The sequence below is a fragment of the Capsicum annuum genome, chromosome 8, assembly GCF_002878395.1.
Source record: "Capsicum annuum cultivar UCD-10X-F1 chromosome 8, UCD10Xv1.1, whole genome shotgun sequence".
NCBI classification, from domain to species: Eukaryota; Viridiplantae; Streptophyta; class Magnoliopsida; order Solanales; family Solanaceae; genus Capsicum; species Capsicum annuum.
This window is the reverse complement of record NC_061118.1, coordinates 162276852-162294081: the sequence shown is the minus strand read 5'-3', so window position 1 is coordinate 162294081 and position 17230 is coordinate 162276852. Positions and strand designations below refer to the sequence as shown.

Below are 17230 nucleotides of genomic sequence, written 5' to 3'. Positions count from 1 at the left end.
CTTATTGGTACTTTAATAAGGGGTGTGGATACGACAATTTCAACAAAATTAAATTAAGGAAAGTCAGACACACGCATGATCAAGGAGAAAAACAATAAATTCTATTCAACATTTAAGACAATTGAAGCTTCTTTTACGATTATGGAGTCTAAAATCTCTATAGTCAATAGTTGAAAATTAAATTGCAAGAACACCATCAAAGACTTGACACCAATTTTTAAAGCTAATTAAAGTGGGGGCTCACCCTTACTTTCATTCTTGTCAATTGAAACTTGACTTTTTAAATTTTATTTTCTTGACTTTAGTTTTGATTGAGATAGATAGTTATAAGTAATTATTATGTTGAGTCTCCCACGTCTGCTTAGGGACGGGGCGGAACTTGATCTCGTTGCATGTCTTGGAGAATTTTCACACCTCAAACTTGCTAGTTTTTACGCTGAGTTAGATCCACGATTCATTTCTTTATTATGGTTATCAGAATCAGACTTATTTTAGTTCTTTGTTTTACCAATGTTAAACGCATTTATATATTCACGCTCCAATGGTTATCAGAATCAGACATTATTATTGTTGTTGTTGTTGCTGCAGTCAAACTATTGATTAGAAGTATGGTGAACGCTGTATACAGTAGAAATACAGTACATTAAGAAATGATCGTCCACTTTTTGATTAAGTCATCCACATGCACTTGGGAAATATTCAAATTAAAGTTCCACATGCAAAATCGTTTTCATTATTAACTTCTTACTTCTCCTATCAGAGTCAATGTTTCTTTTTTTTTCTTTTCTGGAAATGCCAAATAAAAAAGAGAAAAGAAGTGCCTGAAAAGATATAATATGGATTTATTCTATTTTAATTTTGTTTTTCAATATTGTAAGTTTGAATAAGTCTTGCCTTTTAACGCAAGCCGAGACTTCTTGAATTTGCATAGTATAATAGCTAGAAACGTATTATCCGCCCAACGTAGATATGTTAATATTTCTTTCTATGTGACTCATCCACATTTACAGAAGACATTTGTTATTGTTATTTGTTAAGTGACTTGATGATGTAAATATCTAGTGTCAATGCATACTTCAAAAAAATTTGGTTTATTAACATATATATAGCTTGAACTATTTTCGATCTACATATGCAAACTTGAACTTTGCAAGAATATCAAATCCTTCGTAGTACATGCTAGTAATTTTTTGTTTCGTGGACTCGCACATTAATAAATTATACATAAATATGATAACCGTTAAAGGATCTTGATTTAATAAAGTATTAAAGTTTTTTGACCTAAAAGTGAATAATTATTTATATAGGATTTAGTTCAGATAAGCAGAAACTATTTGACCTTTTCTTTTGTATGATGAGAACTTATGAAAAAGATATCTTTCTTGAAAAAACACTTTAGAAAATTTAAAAGGTACATTTCCTAATAAGACACTTCAGAATCATTAAAAGATATTATCTCTAAGTCAAACGTAGCACTTGTTCTCTTTTCTCTCCATCTCAGAAAAAGTACAATTGCATTGTTCAAGGATTTAGAGAAGATTTTGATTTTCTTCAGTAATGAAACAAAATTAATGCTTCTACCATTCTTCTGTATTGATATATTTGTCTAGTAATTTTCCTATAATCCTGTGGCAATTCTTTAAAGTTTTCCAAACGGTACACGCTTATAGAAAATAGAAATGATACAGAAGAAAACACGAAAAAAAGAATATAATGGCACCTACTAATTGACTTTGACTGCAAAACTATAGAGGGCAATAAAAAAGCAAAACTAGCAAAGTCTTTCTCGAATTTCAACGTAACCTGTCAGTTAGTGACTAGTTAAATTATTAGTAAAATAAAGGCGTTAATTGTCTTCCATGATATATAAGTGGAGCATAAGTGGCCTTCAAATTCTTACTATCAGATTGAATCACACTTGTTTCATTTTTATCATCAGTTATCTTCTTTTGTTCTTTTTTTAAGTACTTCATCCATATTGATTTGATACTTTTTCAGAAAAAAATTATTTATTAGAAAGAAATCTAAATCTGACTATAAGTAAGTATTTTCTTCCTCCCATTTTAATTGACACATTTTATTTTATATGATAATTAAGAAATTATAAATAAAATGATGGTTTTTACTATTTTATTCTTTACTCATATTAATGATATTCATTGGACATATTAATAAACATTGGAGTTGTAGGGATAAAAAAAATAAAAAAATTAATTCTATCTTAATTTAATAAATGATCAACTAATATTTTTAATAAGGTGACCAACTAAAATAGAATGGAGGGAGTACTATTTTATGTTTTATAGTTGTATAATGATAAAGCTAATATTAGAAGAGATCAATAAATTTCTCTTGATTTGTTAAAATGGATAAATAAAAATAAAACTATATTTTTAGGAAGAATCAAGTAAAAAGGAACGGAGGGAGTAATTTTCTCTACTCGTTTGGTTCTTTTGTTTCATTTGTTTCAGTTGTCGGATCATTTATTCTTGCTACTTGTTCTCTTCTTAATTGTTTTCAACATGACTTCTTTGTTATTATATTTGATTGACTTACTTCATTTTTTTGATATGCTAAATTTGATTCAAGAGTCCATTAAAAATAACCTTTCCACATTCACTAAATAAAAATAAGATTTCGTACATACCATCCTTCCAAAACTCGACACTTATGGAATTACACTATTGTTGTTATTTCTTTTCAGGAACTAATTAATATTCCTTCATCCTTTTTGTTACTATTTATGTTTCTTCCCTAGAATCCTAGAATCAGTCTGAAATTGAACTAAAGCAAAACATGATTTTATAATTGAAAGTCTAAAGTTGAAAAGTCAAAAGTTTAAATCTGGACATATTGATTTTGAATTATAGGCTTTGCCAAAATCTTGTTCCAAATCTCATGTTTGAATTTAAATTCATTCCAACTCCACACCTTCATACATGAGGTTTGAAGTTATGTTTGGCAAAGCTTTCATAATATATGTGATTTAATAAAGCAAAAATATAATTAAAAACTTTTATTCTTATTAATTGATAATTTAAATATATTTCATTTAAACACATTCCATATATTTGTTGATTTTATATAAATATGAACTACGACAAAGTTAAAATTTAAAGTTTATGCGTTGAAATTTTAATTATTCTAAGTTGTTACTCAATTCTTAATTAAAGATTTATATATATTCTAGAAAACATATGAATTTTAATCAAAATTATTGGGATATACTGAACTCATAAATGAAACTCTAGCTTCGTCCCGCTGAGTACCGGGTGTGGATGAAGTTATAAGGGACACTGTTTTCATCTTCTCTTTACTTTTCTCTAAATGGGGAATCAGTTGGGAAATATTTTCTGTTCATGCAATGTGTGTTCTTGACCAAGAGAATAAAAGAAACAAGAAAATACAATACATCATGATCATGTTAGGAGACTATTTCAAAATTTCTAGAGCAATAGATTTGGAAAAAAAAAAAAAAAGCAATAGAAAATTGTAGAAGTCATAAAAGATCATTAAAAGATGCATGGAAAATTGCATATATTACCTCTCAAAATTGCATTGAAAACTCAGTTATTACACATTTAAACTTTATGGGTATTTCTTTTCCCTTATTCTCTAGACAAGTTTGAATAATTTATTTGCCTTTTTACCATCTTAATATTGATAGGGACAAGTTATTGGCCTTTTTCCTCATTTTTAAGAAAAAGATCTTTTGTCTCATGTTAGGCTGCTTATTAGTTTAGCCATAAGTGACGTCTAACAGAATGCATAATTATTAGTAAAAATTACATAAATAACAACATGTTCACTAGGAATTATTAAAAGTCCCAACTTTTTTAAAAATCTTGTAAAATCCTAACATTTGACCATTAATGATACATGTTAATTAATTTAGATACATATAAGGGATACATGTTTGAAATAAACTAACTTATCCTTTTTAAGGAATGTAACAGATAAATTAGCATTAAAAGTGCAATTAATCTAACTAATTATGATTAAAATAAAATTAAATCCCACGATTTATGGCAATTATCTTGTTATTCCACCATTCTAATCCAAAACAACATTCATAATCTGTTTGAAAATACCCAAAAATTTTCATGGCTTCTTCAAAAGTTCCACTCTTTCAGACGTCCATTTTTTTTCTGATTTATTAATTTTGTTTGGTTATTTGAAATGAATAAATAGTTTTAATGGGTTCATTCAAAAGAAAGGAAATTCATTATTCTTGAAAAAAGAATTCGTTATTCCTTCTTCTCTGTTATTTATTGTTGTTCTTCTTTTTTTCGACGATTCGTAATAATGAATATCACGTCTTATTAGTACATTTCGGTGTTTGGCTGTCTGATGTCAAGCACGAAGACTACAAGATTGATGGTTGTAGTCGGAGATGTACCAGTGTCGATCTCAATTCGTTATCCCTTCTTCTCTATTATTTGTTGTTGTTCTTCTTTTTTTCTGACGATTCATAATAATGAATATCGCGTCTTATTAGTACATTTCAGTGTTTGGTTGTCTAATATCAAGTACGAAGAATACAAGATTGATGGTTGTAGTCGGAGATGTACCAATGTCGATCTCAATCGCTATCTCAAGAAAAGCCGATGAAGATTTTTCCTCACTAGTTATTTCACTGTCGGATGTCACAATGTATGCAATTCATCCTTCATGAATACAGATTAAAAAGTCAGATTATAATCAAGAGATGTGCTCATGATTTGTTTGTCAACTCGTTTATAATATGAATTTTAGGTTCCTTTTCTTAGAATTTTAAGTTTTAAGTTTGTGAGTCAAATTACTAGTTTTAAGTTGTCAAATAACTCGTTTTTAGTTTATTGAATTATAGTCTGTCAAATTGTGTAATTCATCATTGATTTAATTTTAAAGCCAAATGTTTTGATAAACAAAAATATTTATCTCTTGTTGATTGAATTTAGTCAAAAAATACAAAGTTGTTTTCATGTTTAAGCTAAAAATATAATACAGAACAATATATAGAAAAATTGTATGAACATAATATTATAGATCCAAGATATATCTATTGATATACTTAAATCAATAAATGCTAAACAATACGAGATACATATAATTCATAAACAGTGAAGCAGTAATCCAAAATAAGGGAAAATGTATCTATAAGCTTGTAACATGTATCTATTGTTGTGTTAATTTGAATAATAATTACAAAACATTAGATGCATATAAAAATAAAAAATGTATCTAATGAAAAATAAAAAAATGTTCACATTAAGAAGCTTAATGAATTTCTTATGTATTTGTGAATTCAATATTTAATTCAAAGTAACTAAATGATATAAAAAGATTTATCTCAACGTTCATTGATAAATTGCTTACATATTGCACTAGACTATCGTTCCGTAATTAACAATTGATACAATTGTAAAAAATATATCTATTGAAAAATATATTTTGTGAACAGTATGAAGCGTATGAACAATTACGTTTAGCTCGAAGTTGTAATTCAATTTAGATACAAAATGTCTTGCAAAGAAAAAAAAAATAAGAAAAAGAAAATTATGTTATGATTGAATATGCGATTTAATTGTACGATGTATCATTATGTTGCATAATGTAATGTTGTGTTAGTTACTTTCATTACTGGACTTAGTTATATATGTTTCAATAAACTTGATACGTATAGTTATAAATATGTATCTAATACTATGTAACAAAAAATGTTAAATATGATGACTTTGTAAAGAGTAACAAAAATGTACAACAAAATAATAATATATCATAATCTGGAATAGTCATATGGCAATCATTGGTGATAAGGTAGAATCCATGATGTGAAAAACATCTAAAAAAAAAGTAATAACAACATGTACTAACATCATCAAACTATATAACAGTCAACTAGCCAACAAGTAAACAACTACTCAATATGCAAAGCACAAACTTTTTCTTTTTGTGTGAAGCTGCTCCTTGGCCTTGGTGGATCATCATTCTCACTAAAGTATCCTTTCTTCGCCTTTACAGAGCCATACTTGCACAAAAGAGTGGCATATCTCATGCGATGGTATTGAGCATCAACACCCGATGAGGGAATGCCTAATCCCTCGCTCAGGTACTCGGCATAAACAGTAAATACACCACAATTCCTACATAGCGATTACTAATTGAATTAAAAATACATATATACTTGTATAAGATAATGAAAACAATGAAAAGGTAATGTAATACTCGTACTTACAAACTTCCACTATCTTGTTGTGCTATCCCGATAACATATTCCACTCGGAATGGATCCTAAAAAAAACATCAAATTAAAAAAATAACATTAGATGCAATAACTTTACAATAACACAGAACAATATATAGAAAAACTGTATGAACATAATATTATAGATACAAAATAATACCGATATGTATCTTGGTTGAAATACATGTATCTATTGATATGCTTAAATTAATAAATGTTAAATAATACGAGATACATATAATTCATAAACAGTGAAGCAGTAATCCAAAATAAGAGAAAATGTATCTATAAGCTTGTAACATGTATCTATTGTTGTGTTAATTTGAATAATAACTACAAAACATTAGATACATATAAAAAAAGAATCAAATATACAAGAAATTGAAAAAACGTATCACACATATATAAACATATAGCACGGCCAATTATTTTTCAGATCTGAACATGCCAGAGGTTCCAGATATTTTCCAGATATGACTTTGCCGGAGGTTTCAATTTATTTTTTGCTTCGCGCAGTAAAATATTATTGGATTAGAAGATTTACCTGAAGTATCAATAACGGAAAATCAACCGGAAATAACCTCACCATGGACAATTTTCTTTGCCAAAATAGTAGCTTTACCCATAACATGAGCACCAAAAACATCATCTTTAACACGAAACTCCAAACGATCAATTGGGTGAGCTAAAGGGATATGATGTTGTTTAATTTAATTTTTGAGAAAAATCATTGAACATAATAAGAAGAAAGAAGATAAATTTAGGAGAAAAAATACCTTAATTAAAAAATATGAAGAAGAAAAAAAGGAGAAAATTGTGACCAAAATTTAGGCGTTAATGTAGCCATTAGTGTTTGAAGAGTTGGATAGAAACTGTTGTTTGAATTAAGGCATACAAAGAGGAGAAAATGAGTTATTTTTGGTAAAGAATCGGTTTCTTAGTTGTAAGTTTTAACTAGTATCTCAACTTTATAAAAAAGTATGAAATGTTGGGATTTAAGTAATTTTTTAGAAGTCGGGGGATTTTTAGAAGTTTAGAAACTTATGTTGTTTATTTAGGTAATTTTTTCTAATTATTATATATAAAGATTTGGTTGAGATGAGAAAGCATTTTTCAGCCCAACATATTGGTTTCGGGACCTTAACTCACAAGCCAAAGCCAAGTTTTCAAGTAGGATCATAGCGTCACTCTTTAAACTTTGATCCAATTTAATTATTATATTGATACAAGACCGACCAAGAGCACACAAAACACACACTCAAACAGTCCACAAATTCAAGTGAACTGAGGACCCTTTGAGTTACCCCTTGCCTCTCGGATTCAACAAACAACAACAAGAACACAAAGTATTATGGTGTTTACACCTAATTTCCAGTGATCCACAAACTATATTATCAACACAATATGAGAACAACAATATTACAACAATAAGAACTCACAGGTTACATTAACCACAACAAAAAATTCAAAGCTTACAACAACAATACAAAATAGATAGTTAGATCAAATAAATGGACAATCTTAAGAACCCAAGAATTGTTACACCCTTGGACCCTTAACACTACCCACAACACAAACCTAACTCTGACGTTGACACAAGAGGGACATTACCTCCTCTAAACACCAACGTATCAAGCCAGCAATGCAAACACAAGTGAATCTTTACTTGTCTAGCCCTAGTTTCGGTTGGAACTCTTAAGAGAGAAATAAAGTGTTGAAAATATTACAAGTCTCAAAATATGATCAACTAAGTCTCAAAAATCCTAAGTTGGTCTATTTATATTACAACACAAAATAAGACACAAATGACAAAAGTGACCCTTTAATTAAAATGCTCCAAAAGGCTGCCCATGAAGTGCATACATAGGGCGGTTTTGGACTTCATTTACTCTTAAGCTCGGGCCTTATCTCAGTTGTCTTTGACATTCTCAAAATATGTCCGTCTACGAGGTCGTACACGTATCATCCTCTCCATCTTGAAAAGAGTTTGACCTCAACCTCACGGCTCCTCCATAGAATCACCTCCTCATTTTATATCCCGAAGCTTGGAGGATTAGCCAAGGACTCCTTGAGTTCATCAAGCATATGTTTGTGAGAAATTTGCTTGGAATATCCCCTAGAAAGCATAAAATCATGTAGCTGAACACAAGCAAAGGCGGTATTGGGCAAAATGCTAGTACCTACGTTAGTGGGAAGTAAAGGATTCCCGAGGGTAAGTACCAATAGTGAGGACCCCTTGTCTCTTTGCTCCTTGATTCCCTCTCCTTCTCCTCTACTCCCACTCTCGGTCCTTCCCTTTCTCTCCTTCTTTCTTTTTTCTTCTAACTCTCTAACTTGTTGACAAGCTTTGACCACTTGTATCGGTGAGAGAGAGTAGAGTGTATACCTTCGGCCATGGTGCTCCAAAGTGTAGCTATTGGCTCGTCCATCATGCACAGTATCTTTTTCATATTGATATGATCTTCGCAATAATAGGTGCCATGCTTTCATAGGAATAACATCACACAACACCTCGTCAAAGTAGTTGTCTACCTTGAACCGTATCACCACTTATCGGTTTACCTTTAACTCCCCGCACTCTTTTGACCATTGAAGGTTGTAGGGGCTGGAATGAAGGATAATGGGCAGCCTCAAAACATCAACTAAGGTACTACTAGCAATATTGGCACAACGACCTCCATCAATAAGCATAGAACACACAACCCCTTTAATAAGGCATTTGGTGTTAAAAAGGTTTTCCCATTGACTAGGATCACCCAAAACCTTACTAATCATAGCTTTTTTCACTACAAAACATGGCACTTCAATCTCACCTTCACACTACCAAGCATCTTCCACCTTTCCTTCTTTTGGCTTCTCGGGTTCTATCCCCTCTCCACCTTGAAATTGATCATCAATCTCCTTCGATTCAAGCCCCACCTCCTCCCTAAGAAAATATAATTTTCCCTCCCTTGAGATCACATTCCTCCTATTTGGACACTTACTAGCCTTGTGTCCCCAATCTTGGCATTTAAAACATTGAAAACTCTTAGAATTAGGAAAGGAATGCGGTTTACCTTCATTTCTCGAAGGGTACCTTTGAGGTGTCTTGTTCTCGGCTTGGGTAGCCTTGACCTCGGGTCGCTCTACTTTGGATGAATAATTCTTGTCATGGTGCCAACCCGAGGGTGATTGGACTTTGAACTTGGACCCCGGTTTCTCCCGTAACTCTCTTTCAATTTCCAATGCAACTTAGAAGATGGCATCAAGGGTGTCGAACTTGTGAAGTGTCAAAAGTGAAGCAATATCTCTATTCAACCCCACCTTGAATCGGATGATGTCGTGACTCACTTGTTCCCCTCTATGAACAAGTTTCAAGATGATTTGTTGGAACTCATCGTAGTAATCCACGACGCTTTTGTTTCCTTGCCTCAAGTTATACAACTTGGCAAGAAGCTCTTGATAATATCTTTTGGGTAGGTACCTTTGTCTCGTAAGGTACCTTAGCCGAAACCAAGGAGGGGGCTGCCCCTCTACCAAAACATTGCCAAAACGCTTAACATACTCCCACCATGTAGTAGCATAACCCTTAAAGTGAGCAATCGTGTAGCAACTCTTCTTCTCATCGGTAAAATCATTGACTTGGAAGACCCTTTCACATGCGGATTCCCATGTAAGGAACTCTTCGGGATCACTCTCATCCTTGAAGATTGGAAGCCCCATTTTAATGGTATTTAGTCCTACTTCACGGTTTTGGTTATTCCCTTTTTGGTTCCACTGACCAACTCTTCCTTCTCGGCTATGAACCTCTCTTGGATCAACATGTCTACCCAGTACCTCTTCTCCCCTCATGTAACCATCATCAAACGGCCCATACCCCTCATGTTGGATAAGTCTATTTGGGTTATGTGGAGCTTGTAGTGACGGGTTTGGATTTGGTGGATAATGAGGTCTTTAGTCAAGTGGAGTTTGGTTTGGAGGGCTCGGGTTGTGGGGTGGCATTTAGGTTCCAAGTCCTTCTTGTTGGACTCGGTGAAGTGGTGGGTGGATTGGCCTTTCATGGTTTTGGTGATGCAGTATAGTGGAGTTCGGGTTGTGACATTGGATGGGTGTCTCGGTGGATGGAACATTTGGTGCAAGGCCTCGGGAGTAGTGGTCGGGGAAATATTTTGAGGGGTGGATGGTCGACTCCTTTGACTTTTCACACGCTCTAATCTCCCACTCATTGATGCCAAATCTGTATATAGTTTCTCAAGACCCACATTTAACCTAGCCACATCTCGGGACATAGTTTCAAGGCGAGCCAAAATGAGATTGATGACATTACTATCCATTGTTTGAGCATTTGAAGCCTTGAGTTCCATTGTGATAGTATCGGAATTAATCCTTCAAGTTACGGTCCAACAAGTCACCAAATCAGTCCACTATGTCACACACAACAATACATCACAAAACCTACCAAAAAACACACACGTTAGTTTAAACAACCTCACTATACTCTCACTCACTTTGTGGCCTCACACTTGATGTCACAAATGTTTGCAAGTCGGCTTGTAGTTGTGGTGAGTTGAAGAGTAAGTCTACTCCTTAGTTGGAATGGATTCTTTGTTGGACGACTCAAGTAAGTAATATTCGAACTTGAGCCAAGAAGCATTACGATTATAAAAACAACAAAAGCACAAAAGAAACGTAGTCACGAACAATGGATTCAAAGTACTAATTGACAATCTAGTAGGAACTTACTAGTTTGTTAATTAGTTCTAGGATCAACTAATGAAATCAAGAATCAACAATTAGAAACTAAAAAATCTAAATTTGAGCTCAATATTGACGTGACCAGTATCAAGTGGTGACATGACAGCAAGCAATTTGTCTCGGGCCCACACAATTTAGTCACAAATTTGAATCTTCAATTTTCACACAATTTAGAATTGGAGAACAATTGGTTTTGGAGGGGAAAATGCAAGTCTTTGAGTCCTTTGTAAGTTTAATCTCAAAAGATGATCTTGACTTGTCCTAGTTCTACCAAACAAGGCTCCTTGATTTAAGGATAGTAGTTGGAAAAGTTGATGTCAAGTCTAGGAAGTGATGGTTCAAGTCTTCTTACAAACACACTTTACAACTTTTATCTTTACTCCTTTGAATCTATTTGCACCTTTTTGTTGGTTAAGTATAAGAAGAGATGAAGAATAATCTAAACACAACAACAACCTTTCAAGAGCACATCAATGCGTCCACCAATCTTCAACAACAAGACTCAACACACGACCAATCTTCAAGTCACCACAATAATAATGTCAATATTATAAGCTCAACTTTAGATCTAGACACCTTTTGTGTTGGTGAGAAAGAAACCAACACAAGAAACACACCAGACAAACAAAAATCTACTAAATCTAGTACAAATCTCGGCCAAGACAATTTCACAAGATCAACAAACTCTCGGCCAAGGTCTTCAACACAAGTTTGGTGGTCTCTTCCCAAGATTGATTTTGTGAGAACAAACTCAAGCGTTGAGCTTTGATACCAAATGATACAAGATCGACCAAGAGTACACAAAACACACACTCAAATAGTCCACAAATTCAAGTGAACCGAGGACCCTTTGAGTGACCCCTCTCAGATTCAACAAACAACAACAAGAACACAAAGTATTGTGGTGTTTACACCTAATTTTCAGCGATCCACAAACTATATTATCAACACAATATGAGAACAACAATATTACAACAACAATAACTCACGAGTTACATTAACCACAACAAGAAATCTGAAGCTTACAACAATAATACAAGATAGATAGTTAGACCAAATGAAGGGACAATCTTAAGAACCCAAAAATTGTTAAACTCTTGGACCCTTAACACTACCCTCGACACAAACCTAACTCTAACATTGACACAAGAGGGACGTTACCTCCTCTAAACACCAACGTATCAAGCCAACAATGCAAACACAAGTGAATCTTCATTTGTCTAGCCCTAGTTTCAGTTGGAGCTCCTAAGAGAGAGCTAAAGTGTTGCAAATGTTACAAGTCCCAAAATATGATCAACTAAGTCTCAAAACCCCTAAGTTGGTCTATTTATATTACAACACAAAATAAGACATAAATGATAAAAATGCCCCTTTAATTAAAATGCTCCAAAGGGCCGCCCATGGAGTGCATACATAGGGCGGTTTTGGACTTCATTTACACTAAAGCTCGGGCCTTATCTCAGTTGTCTTTGACATGCTCAAAATATGTCCGTCTATGAGGTCGTACTCGTATCATCTGATGGAATAAAGATTCATGTTATGAATATAACTAAGATGGAGGATCCAAGTGAGAATATGTCAAATTAGGTTTTATGCTATGAAGTTGGCTCTTTATTTTCTTAGTTGCTTAGATTAAACCTCCCTGCTTCTTTCTTTAATTTTCTATTTGTTCTTCCCTTTAGAAGATTTGGTTATTAGTTTGGTGTAATCGTAATCGTATGAAGATGAACTCTTATATTGATGTATTAGATTACAATTCTTTCTATCGTCACAATTTCCCTTTATTACAGTTCACAACCAATAATGGTCAAGAAAATGCTGAAAAATCAACAGGATTTCAAATTAATGGGCAAAAGTTGTCTTGTCATAAAGCCTAAGGGATTCACCAGAATTTTAAATTAATTCCAAAGCTTACATTAGTAACAGATTTGCTGAACTTCAAAAATTTGTTCAGATTTGTCCTTCTTTAATAGTTGGGGTCAAATTTATCCTTATCTTTACAAGAAATGGACTGCATTTGGCCTAATTGTTGTGCTTGTTTGCGTGTATACAGTTGATTAATTGCCAAGCTGAGTTTGAGGCATGAACACAACAACACAACTTGTAAGCCATGGAAAAAGCAAAAAAGTGGTAAGACGAAAGAACACAATTATTTAACTTTATACAAACAGAAAATTTGCCAGAAGCCTTTGGCAATGACAAATATAAGAGAATTTCTTTTCTCTCTGACTGATCTCTATTTCTGATCAGTCTCAAACTTTTTATACTACTACACTTATTACAACTAGTAATATTCAGTATCTTGTTCATTGTAAAGTAATAGGTACAATTCTTTTTCTTTACTGTTCTTTTTTTTTTTTTTCCTTCCTTTTTTGAAGTATTAATTCGATTTTCTTAGGGAAAACTCTCATCTTTATAAGAGTTCTTGAGACATTTGGAATTTTCATAGGCGAAAAGAAAAAAAAATGGAATTAACTTCACCTAAGAAGAACAGCACTCTGGCTTCTTCTTATCATTTGCTCTTTCTGCATAACTCTGTCCATACAGGGATTTTTCATACCTTCGGAGATCTCATTACCATCGAAAGTACTCTCAGATATTGAAGAACAAGTTAATAATATTGAATTTGTAGATAAAGATTCCAAAGATGATGATCTTCTTGATGCACCAAATTCAATTAACACTCCTTCATTAGTACCAGTACCCACATCGTCTTTGGAGTTTCCACTAATATCCATACTACTTGGTTCCAGTGACTCGCCTTCATTTTCAATGTCAAGACTTAATTCCGTAGCATTCTCTGAATTTCCCGCCTGAGCTTCTTCTTCATGTCTCGGCCCCGAATTCTGCAATATCGACATAATTAATAAATAAGAGCGTAGATTTTCTAGCAGTTTAAACGCTTACATAGAATGACCACACACTTAAACATGATATCAAGTGCGCAACAATCCTGACTCGAGTCTCGCAATAACTTTTTGTTTGGGTGAATTTGGCTTGGCGTGTGGCAAGGGGGCAGAAAATGTAGGAGTGTAGACGAGTCTAGACGGCCATCAGAGGTGGTTAGGAATAATACCTGGCACCGTCAATGGCTTCACCATGCGGTCAACATTTATTGGTCCCGGTACTTTATGACTCAAGCGGAGCTCTCTCACAGGATACCACCTTACCTCTGTAATGTACAAATAGTTTACCTCTCTCAATTTTAAAGCGCTCTGATCCTAAGCAATACAATACTACTACTTTCGGTTCTATATATTTAGTTTTCTTTGCCCACTCGGCTGGATTGTCCCTTAGATCTTTTCACAAGATAATCTATAGGAACGCGAGAATCATCCTCAGACGCTCCATTTGATGTCTCACTGGGTTCTAGTCCTCCTCCTTTACTTTACTTTACTTTCATGCTTATTTACTATGCTTTTACAATAATCAAACTGTTAATCAACCTATCTAACGAGCTAAATCAATAACAAGTGTCCTTGACCTCTTACAAATTCAACTGTATCATTTTTCAGGTAAGCACTATTACTAAAAAAAATGTTTATATACGCTAACAAGAACTCGTTGAAAACATAATTAAATAAATAAAAATATACTTTCTCTGATGATGTGAATTTTAAATAAAATGGTCACACGATTCAAGAATACCTGTTCAAGTGACGATGAGGCAGAGGCAGGGGCGATGACAATGCCGGCACGGCACATGGGACAATTGGTGTGTGATCTAAGCCAAGTATCAATGCAAAGTATGTGAAAAGCATGGTTACACTTTGGCAAAATCCTAAGTGTTTCGTCTTCTTGAAACTCATTCAGGCAAACAGAGCACTCTGTTCCTTCAATTAATCCTTCTCCTCTTTTATACTTGCAAATCGTAATGGCATTGATAACTGATTGCTGAAGACCCACTGTTCTAATGTACCATATAGGATGATCCACCATGGGTCCATGAATATCTTCATCAACAATATCACTATACACCTCCTCTTCTCCTTCAGCCTCAACTCGCTGCTGTTGTCGCGATGAAATTCTTGCTTTCCGGATTCTGTAAACCACAAAGCAACAAAAGAGAAAGAAAGAAGTAGCCAACACAGTAAATAGAATAATCAAGAAGATGGAGACAATCGGTTTGTGTTGAGAAGACTGAGGAGCAGGAACTTTAGGGGTGAAAAAGTTGGGTGGCAAAGGTGGTTGGATTTCAGAAAACAAGGGAAAAGTACAAATTGGATAACAAATATATAGACATGAAATTGGACAAATCCCAGAAGGATTCTCTTTCGGGTTGCAATAAAAACTGGTACAAGATTTACCAGTGGAGTTATCAAGTGATTCGAAGATCAGCTTTCGATCATGGAAGGCCATGGCTACTGCTAATTGTTTAGGATGTGGTGGGCAGCAGCAGCAGCAGCCTAGTTTCTAACGCAACTGTAACATGGATGAACAAGTTTTGTTTTTTGCTTTCTTCTATGTTTCTGTTTTTTCATTTTCAGTCTTTGTTGTTAGTATTGACTTTAAGGTAAAGCTAGTAATACTAGGCGGCTGGTTATGGAGATGCTGCCATTTTTTTCCTGCTTGTCACCCCACCTAACTAAAATTGGTTGATGGAAGATTGGGACATTTATTGCTCTAATATAATCAGTATATATATATATATATAAAATCTCTATCTCTATCTTAATCTATATCTATATCTGTATCTCTAATCTATATCTATAATATATTAAAAGGTTGAAGAGTATTAAAAATATTGTTTGAACTTTTTGCCCTTCGTTAAAAGTCACAAAATCATCTTTTTACTATTTTTTTTAATATTTAAGATTTAAAATTAATTAAATATATTTATGATAAAACCTTTCCTTATTAGGAGTCATCAAAATTTCAATATTTTTTCCTAATTTAATAGTTGAAAATTAATTAAATATATTTATGGTAAAACCTTGTCTTATTAGAGGTCATCAAAATTAATGACAACTGATATTTTTTCCATTAATTTAAGAATTCGAAATGAACAAAATTTGATTTTAAAAAAAATTGAAAAATCTAGAAATAAATATAAAACTATTAGAATAAGAAAAATTTAAGAAGTACCAATTTTTAAAAATTTCAAATACATAATAAGAATGTAATCAATGATTTTGTAAAGATTCGACTTTAAAAATAAGAAAAGATTTTAAATATATATACAAAAATATAATCGTACCACAAATATGATTCAAATTGATGCGTCTCTCTTAGCCTGTGACAACAATGGAAAGAAGTACTATATGACAAACGCAAAATTAATGATCCATCAACCACTTGAAACTTCTGGTGGCAAAACATATATGTGTATATATTTATGTTTACATTATTATATTAAAGTGTGAAAGATTTTGAAAAGTGATTTAAACTTTTACACTATATTAAAAATCTCTACAATAGGCAAAATCATTTAATTTTAAATAATCAAATGTTATACGTGCGAGAGACACGTGCGATTAAACTAGTTATATTAAAAGTGTGAAGGCCCTTATAATTGACTTTTGCCCTTTTTACCCTTCATTAAAAGTCTCTCACTTAAACAAAATCATCTTTTCAGTTTTTTTTTCATTAATTATTATTTTATTAAATTAAAAATTTTAAAATATATGAAAAAGAAATAAACATGAGAGTCCTAAAATATATGAAACGGAGAATCTTATATTTACCATAATTATTTGGCAGCGTAAATAATTACCATAATTAGTGTTCTAAACAAAGTTGGCTTTCTATGAGACACACCAGTAATCTTATTAATTCCTCATGATACGGTTCCATGCCGCAATAAGTTGCTGGCAAAATTCTAATTGTTCTTTCTTGGACATTTTTCTCCAAATTCAGGTACCCACTTATATTTAGGCTTTTATCTCATGTTTTGATATTGTTTACAATTCTTCTTCCATTCTAATATTCTTTGTTTTATTTGTAACAAGAAGAATGGAGACAAAAGTGGTAAAGCCAATATTTTTTTTTAGATCAATGGTAGGTGATTCAAATATTAAATTTTATATTATTGTTTTTATTTTTCTTATCAATTTTGGTATCTCCTATGCTAATCGTCTAGGTATAACCTTGTTCATTGCTCAATAGATTAATATTTTTAGTTGTTTAGATTCCGCATATGTTTTAATTTGTGGATATATGTACATAATTGTGCTGTTTTATATTTTAGCTTTGAGATGTTGTAGTCAGCCCAAACATGCTTTTCGAACCATTTGATTGAATTCTTAGATTTTTACTCGATGCATTTATAAA

At 32.7% G+C, this 17230-nt stretch overlaps 1 protein-coding gene across 1 annotated transcript; it reads right to left on the bottom strand.

Moving 5' to 3' along the window:
- Window positions 1-13091: 13091 nt before the first annotated feature.
- On the bottom strand, window positions 13092-15605 carry LOC107840073 (RING-H2 finger protein ATL54). Its single transcript, XM_016683796.2, has 2 exons — window positions 14609-15605; window positions 13092-13806 (listed from the first exon to the last, which is right to left on the bottom strand). Exons 1-2 carry the CDS (start codon window positions 15317-15319, stop codon window positions 13438-13440), a joined length of 1080 nt encoding a protein of 359 aa, XP_016539282.1. The 5' UTR covers window positions 15320-15605; the 3' UTR covers window positions 13092-13437.
- Window positions 15606-17230: the final 1625 nt, after the last annotated feature.

Excerpts from the sequence above, each read along its gene's own strand:
- LOC107840073 (XM_016683796.2), bottom strand. The coding sequence starts at position 15,319 with ATGGCCTTCCATGATCGAAAGCTGATCTTCGAATCACTTGATAACTCC. Across the intron at positions 13,807-14,608 it reads CCTCATCGTCACTTGAACAG|AATTCGGGGCCGAGACATGA; the intron begins GTATTCTTGAAT and ends TCGATATTGCAG.